This window comes from Monodelphis domestica, chromosome 7, assembly GCF_027887165.1.
Source record: "Monodelphis domestica isolate mMonDom1 chromosome 7, mMonDom1.pri, whole genome shotgun sequence".
Lineage (NCBI taxonomy): Eukaryota > Metazoa > Chordata > Mammalia > Didelphimorphia > Didelphidae > Monodelphis > Monodelphis domestica.
In genome coordinates, this window is record NC_077233.1 from 93867192 (window position 1) to 93888273 (window position 21082).

Sequence of the window (21082 nt, forward strand, 5' to 3'; positions counted from 1 at the left end):
CTTATGAGTTGTTTGAAGTCTTGGGTATTTATGTATAGCACTTAGGAGGCTCGTTAGTATGTCAAGGCATAGCATAGTGTCGTTCACAAACAGAAGCATCTAGAAACCTTATTTTAGCAGAGTCTGCAAGACATAGCTGTCATGGTGGTGGCATATACCTTCAACAAACATTTCTCCTTGTTAGTATTGTCTTTCTTGATAGTGATAATCAAAAATAATTTCTCATTAGATTTATCAAAGAAAGTTTTGTGGTCTTAGCATGTACATGGAAAGCATTTCACTGTAAGAGAAACTTTAAAGCTACCTTTTGCACTATTAAATCACCATCTACCAAAACAAGCTCCAAATGGATGCTTGACTTATAGACCTTAAGGGTGACATCATAAATCAGAGAAGCAGGGGGCAGCTGGGTGGCTCAGTGGATTGAGAACCAGGCCTAGAGACGGAGAGGTCCTAGGTTCAAATCTGACCTCGGACACTTCCCAGTTGTGTGACCCTGGGCAAGTCACTTGACCCCCATTGCCTAGCCCTTACCACTCTTCTGCCTTGGAATCAATATTGATTCCAAGACTGAAGGCAAGGGCCTAAAAATAAATAAATCAGAGAAGCAAAGAAGAAAGTAATAATATTGTGTTGTAAAATAAATGACATAACATATGATTTTAGAGAGACGTAGTAATGATGCAGAGTGAAAAGAACAGAACAATTTATGTAATAAAAACAGTATAAAAAGAACTTGGAAAGTCTTAAGAATTCTTATCAATGCAGTGACTATCCATGACCCCAGAAGACTAGTCATCGATGATACATACTATTCTCTTTCTAGCAAAGAAGTAATGGAGTCAGGGTGCAGAATGAAGCATATATTTTTAGACATGGCCAATGTGAGAATCTGTTTTGCTTGACCATGCATATTTGTTACAAGTTTTTCCCATTTCACTAGTGGGAGGAGAAAAGAGAGAAAAAATTGTTTTTCTATTAAAAATTTTTTAAATTAAAAACGCATATTAAGGACAGTAGCTTGAGAAGGATTAGCAGGATCAAGGGAAGGTTTTTTTTTAGGAATAGGGAATATTCATGCATGTTTTGTAGTCATCAGAGATTGAAAGGGCAAGACTAGAAGGTAATAGTATCAGAGGTATAAGCAAAGGAATTGACTTTTGCAAGAAGGCCCACCTTTTCCTCTTGAGACTTGAACAAAAGAGAAGCCATTGGAGGTTGGTAGTGAGTGGATTTGAGGTATAGAACTGGGCATAAGAGAGTTCTTATGATGGAACCCAGTTTTCTTGGTAAGATAACATGAGGTTCTCTGCTGAGATGGAGGTTTGGAACCGACTCCCTTTTGGTTACTAATTAAAGTAACAGACTTTCTTGCCATTCAAAGCTCTTCACAAACTGACAATATTCTACTTTTCCAGGTTTATCTCATTTTAGTTTCTTCCACGGATATTATTTTGTGTCCCCTAAACGTGCCATTTTTTTCCTCTTTCCCTCCCTTTGTTTATGTTATCTAAAACTGACTTTGCTTATAGAATTCCTACCCATCTTTTAAAATATTTTTATAAGTCTTTGGATCCTACCTAAGTGAGCTGCCGTCAGGAACTGTGTTTGGCCTAAACTGTATCTTCCCCAAACTTTGCACATGACTTTCTGTTCACAGCCAGAGGATATTTGCTAAGTGAACAAATAAAGAAACATAGAGCTTACTTTTAATTTTCGTGTTCTGAAGTTGCATTTTCACCCACATAAAAAAGTGAAATGTTACTTTATGTTCACTGATTTAGTTGTATATGTTCATACCTCTTGTACTATTTCTGATTTGTAGTTCAAGAAGTTATTCTAGAAGTCGAAGCAGAGGCTGGTACAGTAGAGATCGATCACGAAGTCGCAGTAGTTCTTACCACAGTTATAAAAGCCACAGGTAAGTTTACCTTAAATGGAAAGTTTTATTCTGTGGCATTGATATTTTTTAGATGATATCATTTGATGTTGCACATAGTTGGATCTTAATAAATGCTGTTGACTTTGATTTGTCCCATCATTCTGTGGTCACTGTTCTTATCTCTTCCCTATATTTAAAAAAGACTTAAAGAGATAGAAGTCATTGAGTAGAAAACAGTGATTGGTGAACACTAGACAGAGGATGACTGAGCTGAGATAAAATATGGAAGGCTATAGAGAAATGACTACTTATACAGTTTGCATGCCTGTCCCCAGGCCTTAAAGGTTCTTGTGTTGGGGAGGGGAAATAGCAGAAATGCTCTACCTACAGGGCAAAGCAGGACCATGGATTTCTGCATATTCTTGCAAAAGTCTGTCTTTACACAGTTGCATATACTTCTTCTTCTTCTTTTTTTTTTTAAATAAAAACCCTTACCTTCTGTCTTGGAACCAATACTGTGTATTGGTTCCAAGGCAGAAGAGTGGTAAGGGCAATGGGAGTTAAGTGACTTGCCCAGGGTCACACAGCTGGGAAGTGCCTGAGGCCAGACTTGAACCTAGGACCTCCCATCTCAAGGCCAGCTCTCAATCCACTGAGCTACCCAGTTGCCCCCAATTGCATATACTTGATCACTTCTTGACACACCAGGTGTATGTATGTACACATGCCTATGCACACACTTTTAGCTACCAGTTTTCTCAAGGAAAACTTAGTATTCTCAACATAGAGCTTACCAGTTTTTAGGTGTTCCCTAGCCTAGTTTCATAGCCACAGCATTGGCACACAGTTCATTTTAAGGAAGGGTTTTTCATTTGATTTGGTACATTCAGAGTCTTTCTCACCACTTTAAAATGTGTTTAGATAATGATGTGTATGTGAGTGTGTGTGCATATGCATGTTTGAGTTGTTTTTTTATACCTTCTTGAAATTATGCTAATATTTCCCCCAGTTTCTTATACTATCAAAACGGTAAGAAATGAGAACATTACACCTGTAGTTAACTCATAGTTTTTAAATAATACCACAAAGCAAAAAAAAAAAGAAAAGTGCTTCTCACTCTTAACACTCCAGACCTATGGCAGGATATCAGTTCCTTAACTCATGTGATCTGTATATCCATTCTATCCACTCTCTTCAATTCACCATCCCAACTCAAAAGTATAGCAATCTTAGTTTAGTGTTTTATGTGTGTTTCAAAAATATCCAAAGAGTTAGTAAACAATATTGGCTCTTTCTTGTACAATACCATTGTATTTTTTTAAAGACTAAAATAGGATGTGTGGTGTGGCTGCATACTCTAGAAGTTTTGTCACTGAGTTTTTCGTTACTTTTTTGATTGATAAATATTTGGATTTCTGTAATTTTGCAGAAGCCCATTTTAATTAATATACACATTTTTTCCTGCAAATATTCGATAGTAGGACATACAGCAGAAGTCGATCTAGGAGCAGCTCTTATGATCATCACAGTCGATCCAGGTTTGAACCATACTTTCATATAATAATGATTTAGCTGACATTACTATATTACTTTAAAGGTTTACTCTCTCCCTTTTAAAATTATTTTGTATTGTTTGGCATATATGCTGTATTCACTTTCTTATACATGTTTTCCCCTGAAGGGCAGTGACTTTATTTTTGTCTTTTGTCTTCCCAACACGTAACAAAGAACTTTGCAAGTAATAGATGTTTTCTAAATATTTATTGACTTGAATTTGTGGAATGCTTTTCTCATAATAATGCCATGAATTTAGATAGTCCAAGCATTATTCTCCCTAATCAGTCAGTGAAAGTAGAGACTCTGAGAATAAAAGATCTATCGAGGATTACTCAGCTAGTAAAATGGAATCTGGACCAGAGCTCTATCCACTATACTACACTCCCACATGGAGACTGGTATTATTTATGTTTATTTCATAATCCATTAATTGTAAAATGTGTTTTATCAGCTCCTCCGAATCAAAATAAATTCCATGGGTTTAAACTGTTTCTAAAACTAAAGATCTTTCTGACAATTTATGTCTCATTCTATTATGAATGAATGAAAAACAAAGTATGTATTTAACACATTACCCTTCAGGCCCCTGCAAATACAAAAGAGACTGTCTCTGCTCTGGAGGAGTTTATATTCCAGTGGCATAGACTACAGTTCAGTACCAGGATGTTGAGAGTATCAAAAAAGTAATAATTGAACATTGTAATGGCTGGTATTTTTGGAACATAATTGCCTAATAAGATCTACCAACCTCAGTAAATATAGCTCACTTGTAATTTTAGGAAAAAGAGGTTAACATTTTCCTTTTCTATATAATGAATCTAACATTCCCATTAGTAATTTTTTTTTGCTACATATCTATTCCTATGTTTTCACAATATGATATATTCTGTATAGTGTTTCTGTTTCAAGATAGAGCCCTATGCATATATAATTCCTTAAAGTAGTGTATATGAATGATTACTTTTTAAATGCTTTAAATATCTGTGTTACTGGTTAAATAGGTCCTACACTTATGACAGTTATTACAGCAGAAGTCGCAGTCGAAGTAGGAGTAAAAGGAGTGACAGTTACCGACGATCTCGGAGTTATAATAGGCGGTCTAGGTGGGTGTCATTAATTTGGACTCTTGCAAGTTTCTATAGATAATTCTTTGCAAAGTTATTTATAATTAAGATATGCCATCTTTGTTGTGTCAAGAAGAAGGAATAAATCTTGGAGTACAGAAATATTATGTTTCAAATCTTGAATTTTAAAAATATTATACATCAGTCTAGATTAAAGAGTTAACTTTTTATTAGTTTTCATTCAAGTTAGTTTCCAAAATGGATTTTAAAATATTCATGCCTCTAGACAATAATTTTGGAAGGAATGCAATAAAAACTATGGCCTACTTTCTGCACCAAGGCCATTTCCCAGAAATAATCAAGGCTGACAAAGTCAAGTGCTTTTTGAAGAGAAAGCTGAAACCTAGAAATGAAGTTATTTCCTTTGATCAAAAGATCAGTTGCTTGAGCCAGTTATTCAGATATAACACTTTTATAATTTATTAAAAGAACATCATAGCAACATGTAATGATTCTTTTTAGCATACCTATACTGTAGGCTAGTGTTTGGTGGATAAAGAATGGTAGTGTGAGCTCCTGTCTTGACTAATATCTGCCATTTTTTAATATTTTCCTAATTTGAAGTTACTGGCCCCTCTGGCTGCCATTTAACTTTCTGGTTCATTTATTTCTCTTTTCATTTAACAATCTTTCCTCAAGTTATTTTGAAAATAAAAAACAAAAGCTAATATCTCTTTTGGATTGTGAATGACTTTGTTAAATCAGCCTTCTACTGACTTCTCCCATGGTTTGCAAAGGATTTACAGACATGCGACCTTCCTTCACTTATTCGTTATATTTTAAGCCTGGTGTCACTCTCTTAAATCACGAAAATCCCAGAGAGTCCCATGGTTGTCCTGTCCATCCTCACTTCCAGTTTATATCTTTACCTTCTTCATCTTTCTTTCTGATATTCTTAATCTTAAGAATTTCTTATTGTCTGTATTGTCATTTTTTTTTGTCCAGGAGTTGTAGATCTTATGGCTCTGACAGTGAAAGTGACCGAAGTTATTCTAATCACCGAAGCCCCAGTGAAAGCAGCAGATATAGCTGAAAAGTTCTCTTGGTGGTGCTGATTATGTTTTTATTTAAAAAGTATCAAATATGTGAAAAATGTAATGGCAGTCAATCCACTGTTCTATTCTTCAGTATCAAATGGAAATTGAGGGAGACCAGATCCCACTTAATCAGACTTGTTCTTTCACTGGTAAACTGAAGATTTAAAAGTACACAGACCTGTCACCTCAGAGATTTTAATTTTTGCCACATTTCACAGTAGCCAACTATGGAAACCAATTTTATTTTCTCAAATCAAGTTTTCCCATCTACTGTATTTTATCTCTGTGTAAATTTCATGATAACTTACAAACTATTGTTCTCTGTCCCAAAGTATTTATCATAGAACTTTAGGCTTTTTGGTCTTTTGTTCACATTTTAGTTTCTCAGCTGTTTAGAAGAGTAGGACTGTGAAGGAGAACTGTCAAAGGCTGCCATTTCTCTTTTATTAAACTGCTTGAAGTTTTCAAACTGTTTATACACCAATTCAGTGGTGTCTTGTACATACATATTCTTGGAAATAAAACCACACAGATTTGATGCCAGTAGTAGCCAGGGAATACAAAGTAATGCCTCCAAGGTTCTTGATTCATTCCTCTCTTCTTTGCTGTCTCAAAAGTATGAGAAAAGTGATGATCTTAAAACATCATGTTGTCATAATTACTGTGAACCAGGAGGTGAGTTTGAGAATAGCAACTAGCCTTAACTGTAAATATATCTGGATGCAACATCCCTGAGAACTTAATGTTTTATCTACTTTTAGAAAAAGACTATTGTTAAAGAGTTTAACCTGTTAAGAAAAAAGTTGCATTTCAGTCCATGCTCTGGTGCTTGGGTGCCCCTTGGTGCCTCCTTAAAATGTTGGCCTTATACACTGCATATTCAAGTTGCAGTAAAGAGGGAGATGAAATGTCTTTGCAACACAGTGGTATCCTAAATGGTTCCTCCTGGGATATGTTTTCTTTAACATTCTCCCAAGTTTTGCTGTGTTCCATATGCCCCTTGGCAATGCCATTGTGCATGTCAGTCTGACTGCCTAGACCTACAGAATAAAACTGGTATACCCGCTGAAAGTGTTCACAGAAGTAGGGCTTTTCCAGACAGTGCTTTAAAAAAGGAAATGCATCACCAGAGTGAGTCAGCCAGTCTAGAAATACATCTCTGTACAGAACTTCTATACCAAGGAATGAATTTCTATGACTTCAAAAACAAAACCCTCTCATTTATGAGGTGGCAGTGATAAGCAGTATTGCAACAGTGTGGTTTTTTCAAGGCCATCATAACTTTGAAAACAGAAAAAGTTGATGTTTTGAGGAAGCCCCTGAACAATTTTTTCCTGTAAACAGTAAAATTGGTGTAATTAATTTGGTCTTTGATTAGATTTTTTTCTGGTTGTACTTACTGCCAATTCAAACAGGGCATCTTTGGTACATTTGGCAATTTAACAAAAACTTATTAAGTTAAGTTAGAAAAGTCAGAGGTTTTTGAAAACTATTGGTTACCTATTATGGAAAATTGTCTAATTGATTCCCAACCTAGTAGATAAAATTTTACTAGGAAAAAAAGATTTAATTCAGACAACCATGATCCTCTAGACATTTCATATTAAGTGCAAAATAATGCTTGTGTCATACCAAAAGTCTTCAGAAAGTTTACTGTGAAGGAGACAAAATTTAAGTACAGCTCAGTGAAATAATACATTTAGAACCTCATATAAAAACTGCCACATCTAATTAGGTAAAAAGTAAGTTACCCTTGGCCTGGGACTTCCCTGTATCTCTCAGCTGGGAGTGGATTTTTATCCTGAACTGAAGCACTACTTGTTTTCCTGAAACCCTCATAAGGGACAACTCTTAGCTGCAGCGTTCAGCTCACATGTTTACTGGAATGAATGACAAGAAATAGCTTTTCTTCTTAAAGGACTTGTTCTGTATTTTGGAATTATTTTTGAATAAAATTCAATTATGTTGTGTGTTGTAACACTTACTAGAAAGTGCATCATCGGCTGTTTTTGTAATGTCACCATTACTAGAAAAAATATTTGGACACTGTTCAGAAATGTAGACGATACTTTTGTACAAATTGACAAGAACTGATTTGTATACATTTCAATTAAATTTCCCCTACTCCTTGAAAGGGGACCTTGTAGAAATTAAAAATATACTTCACCTCAGTCTCTCAGGATGTCTCATCTTTCCCTCTTCCTCTTCAAGTCTTCTATTTATTATTTCCTGAAATGGAAAAAAGCACATTCCATCATGGCTAGCAAATATTCACATTTTCATGGTTTATAGTTCTTGTTTTCATAGTTGAATAAGTAGAAAAAATGAACAGAATTAAAGACATTTCAGGTATAAAATTTAACCTGTGAATAGTATGGTCTACAAACTGTTTAATGGTGGCTTCACTCCATGATGTTACTTAAGACTTTCCCCAGATTCTTTGACATGACTAACATAGTTGACTTCTTTTAGACCTGTTTTCAGGCATTCATATTTTATTGGGATTCATCCATATAGATGGCATTAATTGTCATTTAGGGCCAACCATTCAATTATCTATTATACACCTATACTATATCAAATACAGGACTGGGTCTGGAAAACTGAAGACAAAATTAAAATGGATTCATGTATCAAGGAGCCTGCATCCTACCTTCCAGGGTTGTTGTGAAGCTCAAATGAAATCATTTAGAGGAAGTGTTTTGCAGCACTTGAAGAGCTTTATAAACACCATAAATTAGTTGAGTACAGAAATTATCTAATCCAACCTGTTCCTTTTATATGTGAGCCTTAAATCACAGGCTCTAAAGCTAGAAACTTAATAAAGAGGTTATAATGGGAGGGCCAGGCTAAGTGTGCAGGTGTCCTGATTCTTAGTTCAATGCTCTTCGCCATACAATATTGTTTGTCATTTGGCAAAGTATGGCTTCTTTTATTAGTCTGGTCCTTGCTAGCAAAGTCCAGTCATTCTTCAGCTTGAGTCACTGACCAAACTCACTGAAGAACTCCCATCATTTCTCTCTCCATTCTGCATTACTGTCTTCTCTTGATGGAAGCATTATTCTCTTTGGATTTTTCTAGATTTTGTTATTATTCATTAATATTTGTAACAGATCCAAGCCCTAGCACATCCAGTTGTTTCCATTCCTTTCCACCACATCCATGGAAGAGAATAATGTCCTGAGATCTCTAAAGGGGAAGGTCTGTTAAGTTTTGAGGAATGCAATTACAAAACAATTGTTTTATACCTAACTGGATTCATAGTGACGACACTGGGGAGTGAGTCATTAGTTCAAATCCCAGCTCGGCTATTACTTGGGTAAGTCACAATCTTCTTTGGACATTTTTCCTTATCTGTAAAAGGGGGAATTGGCTCTTTAGGGCTCTGAAGCCTGTAACCCTATCCATTCCCTAACTATTTTTAGACTGTTCAAATTAGCAACTCTACTGAATTGAGCAAATCGTCTGTTTTCTTGGAAATCTTTAAGAAAAGTTAGTGTGTTGTACTTAACAGAGCACAACTCAAATCTCGGTACCAAAGAAGACAAAAGTTAATTATGCTTGCCCTGAAAATCAAACTTGTGGAAACTAACAATATCTTCTGTGAGATTTAAAATGGTTGAGGTCTTAAACTATAGTGATTAAAATAGTGGAAGATATAAATTGTGATAGATATAAGAGAGGGTGAGTAAATTTGACCCCAGAAAATGTTTTCACTACAGTGCCTTGGTTTTAAATCAAATATAAGGTGGTCGCCAGGGAAATATTCCCAATTATTCAAATACCCAAGTCAATTGGGTTTTATAGAGATTTTAATTAACAATACAATGAGTAATCAAAGAAAGAGAGAGTAAGAAAGGAATAAGTATGAAGGGCCTCAAGCCAATATGGCCTAGACCTGAGTCTTAAAAGAGAAATCAGTCAGTTTTTTAACACTCACCACAAGGTCTGACTAAACAAGGATTCTAGTAACACCAGGCCAGTGTCCTTCTTCAAAGAGTCTTCCAGCCAGAGATTGTTTCAAAGGGCCTCTCTCAAGAGCCTCCAGAGCTCCTACCCCAGAGGGACAGAGCCCCTCAGAGGAGCTCCTCAAGGAACTCTCCTTCAGAATGAGAGTCAGAAATCGAGATCCTGAATGAGATCCAAGCTCTTATTTTTAAGGGCAAAATCTCCTCTGTCACCTCCCCTAAGTCCTTACATCTACCGATCACTGTAGATGTTTCTAAAGGACCGCCCATTTTGAATTCACAGCTGAGTAGTTTTAATCTCTTTAGTAAGTCAGGAAAAAATGCTGCTGTGTTGACAAATTTCATTAGAAAAAACCTCTGAATAAGTTATCACCCTTTTAGGTTTAAGTAGTTTACAAGTTACCCCACCTTTATAGGTACTTAGTATCCCATTGTATCAATTCTAAAACAGTCATGACTCAAATAACTTCCTGTCCCTTCCATAAGCATGGATCAAAGTACTTTCATTGTTTAGCAAGCCGTTTTTCTGTCCTAAAGTAATCTTAAGTAGGGTGGAGCAGGGGCACTCCCATAGCTAGGAGCCCCCACATTCAAGTAGAGTTCTCACTATCTGCTAGGGAATTTTTTAAAGTAGTAGATTCCCCAATGGGGGAAACCCCTAACATTCATAAGTCTGAGAAATTTTGAGGTTTACACTTCACAACCTCTTTTCTTGGAAGGAAGGAAGTTCACCTCTTTAGTAGGGGAAGAAGGGAAGTGACTGGGATATACAGAGGGTTAACAATGCTTTCTTCAGGCAATAACATTATTAGATAACTACCTGAAGCAAGAGATGTTACTTCCTTGAAAAATATGTCTCCCCGCACATCAAGGAGATGATGGCAAGAATGGATTTTAGCAATGGGGCAATATGCTTTCTCCTTACATCTCCTTTCAGCAAATCTATTTTGACCCTACTGACCCCTCATTCTATTGTCCTCCCTTTCACAAGCTGTCTACCCTGCTTCTGCTTCCTCTGCTCACTCACATCTCAACTCTGCAGTCCAGCTTGAGACACCATTATTCATCCCAAACATTTCCAAAGTTGTCGATGAGCCTTTCTCCAGCCTCCACCTCACCCCGCTCCCTCATTCTGAGCTCTGATTCCTCCCCTTCTGTTGCCCAGACTTCCACAGTATGCTAGGGCACATGTGTTTTCCTCCCATCCTTCTCCCATTCTAGCTCTTGGCACAGTTATCACATATATGTGACTCATGCTTGGAGGGGACTTGGCAATCAAATGTCCTCTGACTTCTTTTCTCCATCCAAAACACTCCCTCCTGGTGAGCACTCCTCCTATGTATTATTTCCCCTTATTAGAAAGCAAGTTACTTGAAGGTAAGGTCTGCCATACTTATATGTGTATCTCTGAGCACATAAACACTTAGATTTCTCACTCATTTGTGCTCCACAGCCAAACCCCAGGGTCTTTTCTCAAGCTCCATATTTCTTGACCTCTGCATTTCCTGACCATCTGATTGTGGCTACTGCCCTTGCCTGCATGATCTGTCTAGGTTTTCATGACATTGATCCCTCTTGGTTCTCCTACTTCTCCAAGAGCCCTGTTCTGGGCCTTTTTCTCCTGGCTACCTCATCAGCTGTCCTAGCTCCAGCTCTAGATGCCCTGGAGATGTACTGCATCATCAGCTGTCCAATGGACATCTCAAACTTGACTTCCTATAAGCACCTCAAGCACAGTAAGTCCAGAAGAACTCGAACTTCTCTCCAACCCAACTTTCTCCTGAACTTCTCTGTTATACCTCCCAGGTTCACCAACACCACCTCTACTCATTAATGATTGATTAGTGTTTCCCTACTCTTAAGACTCATCATTTCTCAGTCTACTACAACTGCCTCTTAACGGGTCTCCTTGCCCCCAGGCTTTCTCTTATAGAATCCATCTCCAATTAGCTGTCAAAGGGAGTCCTAAAGCATTTCACTAACCAGGGTCCAGTACCAATAACTGAAGCGTTTAAAGTTCTTCATACCCAACCTAGCCCCAATCCACCTTTCTAGCCCTATTATCCATTACACTCCATATTCTGCATTCCAGCTCCTATTTCTGGGTATGCACGGAGGAGCGTGGGTGCACACAAACACATTCTGACAGATGAAAGTACAGACTTAAAGATCAAGTAATGTGCCAGGGGTCCCCTAGCAGTCAAAATTTGAACACATTTCTCTGGCCCTGTTTCCAGGACTCTGTCTGCTACACCTCTTCATACCTAAGTAATACAATAATCATTGAAATGCCTTCTGGGTGCCCTGAGTGAAGTGAGGTGGTTATGACTTACACAGAAGTACACGGGAGAAGAGGCTAGACAGCTTTAGGAATGCTGGAGGAAGGAGAGCATTTTTAGCTGAAGATGGGGATAGAACGTTTTTGTAAAACGTGGGACCCAGAGCCTGAGCCTTCTAGAAAGAGAATTTCAATATGCAGAGATGAGGGGGGATTTGGGGGTCCTGACGTAAATGCATGAAAGTGGTTGAGTAAACAGACCACTTGGGTTGCCCAAAAAGAATGCAAAAGGAAGTAGAATGAAATACAACACAAAAATAGGTTGGGAACATTGTAGAAAGCTATTCTTGAGGCAGTGAAGTGACTCAGTTGGCAGTCAGAGCTGGAGATCGGAGGGATTGGGTTCAAATCTTACCTCAGCCTTGTCCTAGCTGCGTGACTGTGGGCAAGTCAAAGCCCCACTTATCCAGCTCTTACCACTCTGATTCTAAGACAGAAGGTAAAGGAAGGAAGGAGAAAGAACACAGTTATGTTAAGCTATTTATATTTTGCCCAATAGGTCAGTGATCTCCATAATAGTAGGTAGTTGTATAATTTGAAGAGGTTCATGGTTGAATAAAAGTGGGGGGGCAAAGATGGGTCACTTCCGACCCTTCCCAATAGTGGGGCTTATACCCCAAATCACCTTCCTTCCCCTAGTTGGCTCATTCTGTGCCTTTATAAGCTTTTAGGTTCCCCTTTCAGCCAGAGTATGGACCCCTTCAAGATCATTATAACCTAATCTCTGCTGAGGCAACTGCAGGGGCTACATAGATAAGGAACCATTTGGGAAATTACTCCTCCCTGCAGAGTGTCCATACACCGTTCTTCGGTCACACCTGGCACCCCCCAGGCTCTGCACCTCTTGCCACCCTTCTTGTTCAATGAAGGTCAGAGCCCCACATCCAATTTATTTTTTGTTTTGGTGGGACCCATAAGACGAGCCCGCACAGATAAATTGCAATCTGCATTAAAGATTCTTTATGTTATCATTCCTCAAAGCCCCTCTTTTGATAGTCTTCCTTCTGGTCCCCAGGTTCCCAACCTTGGTGTCATTCCTCACACCTATTCACTCCCTATATCTAATCGGTTCATCAAATGTTGTCATTTTTATCTCTGCATCCTCTCATCTGTCCCTTTCTACTTCCCTAGTTTAGGCTGTTCTCACCTTTCATCTGGACCATCGCAATTCTCCTTTTTGTCTTATTGCCTCCAGTGACTTCCTCCCCACCCCGACTTTAGTCCCCAGCTAATAGGTTGGGTGATGGAGAGGATGGGGGTCCCCTTGGATTGTGAGGGTGTGATGGTGAGAAGTGAAGGATAACATAGGTTGGGTGATGGGGAAGATGGGGTCCCCTTGGATTGAGAGGATGTGATGGTGAGAAGTGAAGGATGACATAGGTTGGGTGATGGGGAAGATGGGGTCCCCTTGACATTATTAGAGAATTTAGGAAAAGGGAAGGGTTTGGGAGACTGGTGAGTTCAGTTTTGGACATGTTGGGTTAAGATGTCTACAGGATATCCAGTTGGAAACATCCAACTGGAAGCTGGAAATTTGAAAACAGAGGTCAAGAGAGAGGTTAGAATTAGACAAGTAGATCTAAGACTCATCAGCATAGAAATGATCATTACATCCATAGGAGCTGATGAGGTCACCAAGCTGATTAAAGGGGGGACAGGGCCCAGAATTGGAATCCTGGGAGACATCTGTAGCTAGCAGACATTATTTGGACAAATATCCAACAAAGGTGACTGAGGATAGTCAAGGTAGATAGGAGGAGAAATGAGAGAAGGCATTGTCACAAAAACCTAGAGAGAAGAGAATAACAGGAAGATGGTGATCAATAATGTTGAAGGCTACAGAGAGGCCAAGAAGGCCGAGGACTGAAAGGCCATTAGATTTGGCAACTAAGATCATTAGTATCTGGAGAAAGCAATTTCAGTGGAATGATGAGTTCAGAAGCAGAAAGTTAAAAGAGTGAGTGGGGGCAGCTGGGTGGCTCAGTGGATGGAAAGCCAGGCCTGGATATGGGAGATCCTGGGTTCAGATCTGACCTCAGACACTTCCTAGCCAGGTGACCCTGGGCAAGTCACTTCACCCCAATTGACTAGCTCTTACCACTCTTCTGCCTTGGAACTCTAAGACAGAAGACACAGACTTTAAAAAAAAGGAGTGAGAGGAGAGAAAGTGAAGACACCAGTTATAGATAGCTTTTTCTAGGCCTTTAACTGTGAAAAGGAGGAAACTTCATGCCATGTAACAAAATAAGCTCCAAATGGATACATACCTTGGACATAAAATATCATCATAAACTCCCAGAGGAGCAAGAATAGATTACCTGTCGGATCTTTAGGTAGAAGTTGTGACTAAGCAAGTGATAGAGAGGCCCACGTAAGATAAAAATGGGCAATTTTGATTTTATAAAATATAAAAGGTTTTGCACAAACCTATCTAATATAAAAATTAGAAGAGACCTATGACTGGGAAGAAATCTTTTCAACAGGTTTCTCTGATAAATATCTCTTTTCCAAGATCTATAAGGAACTGATTCAAATTTCTCAGACAAGAGCCATTCTCTAGAGTAAATACTCAAAGGAGATGTGCAGTTTTTAAAGGAAGAAATCCAAGCTATCAACAACCATATGAAAAAATGTTCCATATCACTAAGCATTAGAGAAATGCAAGTTTGGTACTTTTAAGATTCCACTTCTTGCCTATCAGATGGGCAAAGATAACAGAAGAAGAGGATGACAAATGTTGGAGGGATTGTGGGAAAATGGACACTGGTACCCAGGTGATGGAGCTGGGAACTGGCCCAGGAGCACTCTGTTTCACCCTTCTGGAATGCACTAATCCTGTGATATTCTTGCCCTTGTCTAGTTTACAATCTACAAGGGGGATAAGCCACCAATATAGACGATGATAATACAGAACATTTTGTGATAGTACATCAAAAAGTGATCCATAAATTGAAAAAGGGATCCATAAAGGGATGGGGAATGAGAATGAATAGTTATTACCAATTACAAGAGGCAGCTGTTGGCACAGTGGATGGCATCCTGGATCTGGAAAGAGGAAAACCTGAGGTCAAACCTAGCCTCAGACTTACTGGGCTAATCACTTAATCTCTATTTGCCTCAGTTTCCTCAGTTCTATCTATATTATTATAGCAATAATAGTTATTTTAATAATCACAGGATAATAACTCTCCAAGCTTTTGTGAGGATCCAATGAGAGTATTTATAGAAGTGCTTAGCATGGTGTGTTATATAAATGCTTATTCCCTTTCCTATCAGTGTGACCTTGGCCAAGGTTCATCTCTGGTCTTCAGTGTCCATAAAGCAAAAAAGGATTGAACTGGGTGACCTCTAAGGTCCCTTCAGCTAAAACATTCTGGGATTTGAAATTAGGTTTTGGCAAATATTTGGAGCACATTAGCTTCTAGAGTGGCCCTTGAAAGGATGATATGCCATGACCAGATAGATGGGTAAGCAGATGGTTTTCATTTGATTCTTCTTAGTTTCCAAGTGCTGACTATATTTTTTAAAGGGCTTTTAAGAGAAAAGCTGGAGGGAAATGGTCTCTGGCCTTCTCCCAGTCCTCCCTGTTAGTCACTCTAAGAAATGTTGTCTATAACAGATTAACTGTGCTCTCTTGTCCTGATCTTCTTTCTCCTCTCCCTGGCCCCAAGGCCCCCCCCCCCCAAATTGTAGGTTACAGAAGATCAATATACTTGGAAACTTAAAAGAAAGAGACTCAACTTGGCATTCAAGACCCGTCAAAGAGCCAGCTCCCCTCAAATGCATTTTTTTTCTCTAGCAAGAAAGTCTCATTGTCTCACATTTTGTATTTATTTCTGCCCTCCCCTGCCTTGTTGAACGGTGTTCCCCCCACCTAGAGTGCCCTTGCTGAAAGGCAAAAAATTCTGTCATCCAACTGAAGCCTTACCTTTCTTCATAAAGCCAGCACCCCCTCTTTTGCCATTCATCTCTGATCCCCAAAGGTCAGAGATTCCTGGTGTTCCTTGACATCAACCCCTTCCCTGATCTTGCCCATTCTCTTCCTCTTCCTTGGGCTCACCATTTCTCTCTCTTTTCCCACTAAAATGGAATCACAACGAAACCCTCCAGTCTTGGTAGAGAAAGGAGACAGAAGGAATTTCCCATCTCTTAGGAAGAGTGAAGTGCCTAATTGAAGAGATGGATGTTCATGTAGGCAAATATCATTCCTCCCTTTTTTTTCTGGAGAGAGGGGAGGGGAGCTTTCATGGAAGAAGATTAGCCTTCTCCTGCTTGACTCCAGAACACAAGAGTAGGGCAGCCAATAAGGGAAGGTGCAGAAAGATAGATTCTGACTTGCTTGATGTAGGGGGAAACCTCCAACAAGCACAGCTGACCTAAAACAGAATGAGCATCATGAGAGCTAGAGAGCGACCTGCCATGGTCAGGAGTAGCACTCGAGCATAGAGGAGATCCCTTCCATCTCTAAGAGGCTGCATCTTCCTTTTCATCTGACTTTTTTTGTATTATCACTGAATGTCAGAACTGAAAAAGTCTTAAGAGATGATCTAGTGCAACCCCATAACAGAAACCCAAGAAAAATGCCCCAAATCACAAAATGAGTAAGTCCTCGAGGCAGCACTCAATCCACACTGAAGGGTTCTAACTCCCAGTTCTATGCTGGTTCCACAATACTGCATTGTTGGGCCCTCCTTGTTGGCTGCTTTCCAATTATTATAGGATCATGGATTTAAAATGTAAAGGGACCTTTGAGGTCATCTAGTCCAAAAGTCTTGTTCCATGAGGAAGTCAAGTGGTTTGTCCAAGGTCACATAGATAGTCCATTGCAGAACCAGGATTGAAGCCTAAGTCCTGGGATTCCTAAGAGTTCTCTTGCCACGTGGGGTGCATTGCATTTGTCGGGTCCCCTCCTCCATCTCCCTTCACAAAATCACAGATTCTCTCAATTGGAAGGGAGCTCAGGAGCCATCGGGTCCAACCTCTACACCAAAAGGAATCTCTCCTGTAACACCCCAACCAGGGATTGTTCAGGCTTTGCTTTGAGGAGGAACTCTCTGAGGCAGGGTGACAAGGTTGGCCATTATAATTCGGTTTCGGGATTTGGGTTTGTTTGTTTCATCTCACTTATAATGTTGGAGACGCTGTTGTAGGCAACTAGGTAATGAAGGGTGTAAACATTAAAATTAATATACAATAATTTTAAATATTATGTTGTATAAGATTTATTAATAATCACTAGAGTTAACAAAATAAAACCACATACCCTTGGCTAATCTACCTGTTCAAACAGCTCACTCCACCCATGTCCCCACCCAGGAAGGAAAGAGCGCTAACCATGGAAGACCACCATATTTATCCCCTGTCTACATCAGCATGTAATGAAAGGAAGTCAGTGGGATCCTGGGAAATGTAGTTCAAAGGCACAAGATTTCCAATTACATAAGGGAATGGAACACTGGGCTTGGAATCAGGAGTCTTCATGAGTTCAAATCTGGCCTCAGACATTTACTAGTTTTGTGACCCTGATCGAGTCACTTAACCCTGTTTGCTTCATTTTCCTCAGATGGGAAGGAAATGGCAGACTACTTCAGTATCTGCCCAGGAAACCTCTCATGGGGTCACAACTGAACAACAATCATTATGTATGTTGTTTTCTGGTCTTGCTTGCTTTATTTTACATCCATTCCTTGTCTTCCCATGAATTTCTGAATTCTTCACATTCATCAATTCTTACAGCTCAGCAATATTCCATTGCCTCTGTTTACTATGTTTAACCATTCTCCAGTTGATTGGCATCTACTTAATTTCCAGTTCTTTGTTATTAAAAAAACAACAACAACCTACTGCTTTGGGGAACAACTGGGTGGCTCAGTGGATTGAGAGCCAGGCTTAGAGAAGGGAAGTCCTGGGTTCCAATCTGACCTCAGACACTTCTTAGCTGTGTGACCCTGGGCAAGTCACTTCACCCCCATTTCCTAGCCCTTACTGCTCTTCTGCCTTGGAACCAATCCACAACATTGATTCTAAGGTCAAAGGTAAGGGTTAAAAAAAAAAAGAGTACTTTTTGCTTTGAGTACTTGATGCACATGGGTCCTTTCTTTCTTTCTTTCTTTCTTTCTTTCTTTCTTTCTTTCTTTCTTTCTTGTCTTTGATGTTCTTAGGGTATATGCCAAACAGAATCTCTAAGTCAAAGGATAAAGACACTAAAGTGACTTTCTTAGCATAATTCTAACTAGCTTTCCAGGCCAGTAGGACTAGTACAAACTCCAACAATGGTGTGATTGTGTCTCTGTCTTTTCTTGGCCCCTCCAACTCGTCTCATCTTTTGTTATCCTCTTAAGGGAGCTCCTTTTGGATCCTATCCATGTGTTAGTTAGCCTTCCTAATTATGGGTCATCTGCAAATTGGATAAGCATGTCAGGTCATCATTCAGGTCAGCTGGATATTGTTAGCACAGCATCTTAGCTGGGATGGCGCAGTCTCTGGCTGGGAGGAGGACCCGGGCACTCTCTCTGGCTTCTCCTCTTTCCCTGCTCAGCTACAAGGGAGTGCCTAATTTGGTGACTGGCGTTAACCTGCTCTCTGAAGCTTGGTCAAGAGCTGGGAGGCCTGGAGGAAGCCACATCCCGTCCCATCTTCCTTACTAGGCCAAGTGAATTCTCCATCCCCATCTGTGAAATTAGACTCACAGGGAGATTCTCGGTGGGGCAGGGCTGGAGTGTCATTGGAAGTCCGGGCATTCCTTTCCTTTGCTCTGGGGCTCCCTGGCCTCCTAGGTGAAGTGGAGATTCCTAAACCTAGTTTTCAAGGCCCTCCCCAATCAGGCCCCACTCTGCCTTTCCAGCTGGGTTTCATGTTGCCTCCTTCCACGTACCCTCCCAGTGGGGCCAAAGGGATCTAGCTACCCCTCACCCCCACTCCCAGTGCCTGCCATTCTCCTCCTTCCTGGTCTTTGCTTGCCCACTGCCCTCTGCCTAGTACCTAGATCCTCTTTCCTTCTCTTTGTCAGCAAAAATCCTATAGCCACTCTTTAAAGTTCATCTCCTATGTTATTCTCCCACCCCATCCCACAAAGCCAGAAGAAATGACTCTCCTCTGACTTCACTGATCACTTTGTACCTTTCTGATACACCTAAAAATATTTTACCTCCTCCTCCTTCTCCTCCCTCAGCCTCTGCCCCATTTTCCTCTAATATATACATATATGTGTGTGTGTATGTATGTGTATATATATATGTATATATATATATATATTTTAAGGATTAAGAAAACTTTTTGATAATACATGTATAACCTAATAGAATTGCTTGTCAACTCTGGGACAGGGGAGAGAAGAGGGAAGGGAAACAAGATGAATCCTGTAGCTTTGGAAAACTTATGTGGAAATTTGTTCTTGGAATAAAAAAAAAGATAAAACTAAAATTAAAAAAAATTTAAACCCTCTTAATTTCTGTCCTAGTAACAACTCTAAGACAGAAAAGCAAGAGCTAGGCAAATGGGATTAAGCAACTTGCTCAGGGTCACACAGCTAGAAGCATTTTGAGATCAGATTTAAACCTAGATCTGGTATTCTATTCACTATGCCACCTAGCTGCTCCTTCTCTAATATACTTTTAAAAATTCAACTTCTGATTTCATTGGTATAGGGAATTCCTTCTATGCAGTTAGATGGTGGAGAAGAGAGTGTTCTAGACCTGGGGTCAAGAAGACCATCAAGAAGGCTTGGATGAGTCACTTAACCACTCAGCCTCAGTTTCCTCATCTGTAAAATAATAATAATAGCACCTACTTCCCAGCATTGCTATGAGGATCAGATGAGGACATATTTATTTTATTTTTTAAACCCTTACCTTCTGTCTTGGAACCTGGTTCCAAGGCAGAAGAGCGATAAGGGCTAGGCAATGGAAGTTTAAGTGATTTACCCTGGGAAGTGTCTGAGGTCAGATTTGAACCCAGAACCTCCCAACTCAAAGCCTAGCTCTCAATCCATTGAGCTACCCAGCTGCCCCCTGAGGGCATATTTAAAGCACTACATAAATGCTAATGGGAATAATTATCAATGCGGATCAATAACTATTCTTCAATTTATAGTCTTAGAATATTGAGAAACTGTCCAGGGAGCCGGGATGTGTCAGAAGGTGAAACTGAACCAGGTCTCTGGCCATCCTCCTTCCTCCCTTGCCTCCTCTAATGCATTCATTAGGTAATATTGTGCACTATCCACCACAAAGCCCTGTCTGATGTCTCCTTGTGGTGTGGTGATTGTGGGTTCTCAAAGATGATGCCTTTGAGGTGTAAACTCTGACAGGTTTAGTTCTAAGTGACAGACTGAAACTGCTGAGTAGCCCCCACACAAAAAATAACATGGAGCAGCTCATCGACGGAAAGGGGACAAAGTGGTTGGTGGCACATTCTTTGTGTCCTCTTTGTGTCCCCTTTTCTGCTCCCACAGTTATGGTGATGGAGTGGCGGAAAATGGGGCAGGGGGGACTGCCTCCCACTTTTTATACAATTTCTATATTAACCAAATTGTAGGGACTCTCAGTGTAAGATCATTGTCCAGTGATCTAGAATTACTGGGAGAACACGAACCCTAACAATATTCATATTCTTTGCTATCTACCTCCAGAGAAAGAACTGTTGGCGTCTGAATGCAGATCAGAGCATATGATTTTTCAGTTTAGTTTATTGGTGTTTTTATTTGGGGGTTTTGGTTTAATATGATTATTAATTGTATTAATATGATTATTAATAGGAGTTATGTGATTATTAATTGTATTAACATGATTACTATTAATATTATAATGAACAACATGGAAATATGTTTTGCATGATAATGCAGGTATAACCCAGATCACATTGCTTACCATCTCTAGGAAGGGGAGGGAAGAGAGGAAAGGAAATAATTTGGATCTTATAACTTCAGAAACTGTGGAAAATTATTACATGTAATTGGAAAAATAAGACATTTTAAAAAAATATTGATATTCTTGTGACAAAGGAGCCAAGGGAAGCCCCTAAGGAAAAGGCCAGTTTCTAGGTTCTTCTTGAAGGAGCTAACAAAGGAGTTGATGGAATTAGTGTCATGAGATACCCAAAAGGCAGTGAGAAAAACCATTTCATAGAAGGCTTGGTCATCTTGCCTCAAAGTCCTCAAGATGACGATAAACAGAGTG

The 21082-nt window shown here is 39.5% G+C and overlaps 1 protein-coding gene across 6 annotated transcripts in view; it reads left to right on the forward strand.

Moving 5' to 3' along the window:
• NKTR (natural killer cell triggering receptor) overlaps positions 1-7771 on the forward strand; it is a 54549-nt gene extending 46778 nt beyond the window's left edge. For 5 of the 6 annotated variants that reach the window (XM_007499801.3, XM_016424365.2, XM_007499802.2 and 2 more), the window contains 4 exons: positions 1826-1921; positions 3361-3420; positions 4441-4542; positions 5509-7771. In XM_007499801.3, coding sequence (XP_007499863.1) covers positions 1826-1921; positions 3361-3420; positions 4441-4542; positions 5509-5596 — 346 coding nt within the window. In that variant the 3' untranslated portion in view covers positions 5597-7771. The remainder of the gene's footprint in view (positions 1-1825; positions 1922-3360; positions 3421-4440; positions 4543-5508) is intronic. The other variant, XM_001367355.4, reaches the window with a different exon arrangement.
• Positions 7772-21082: the final 13311 nt, after the last annotated feature.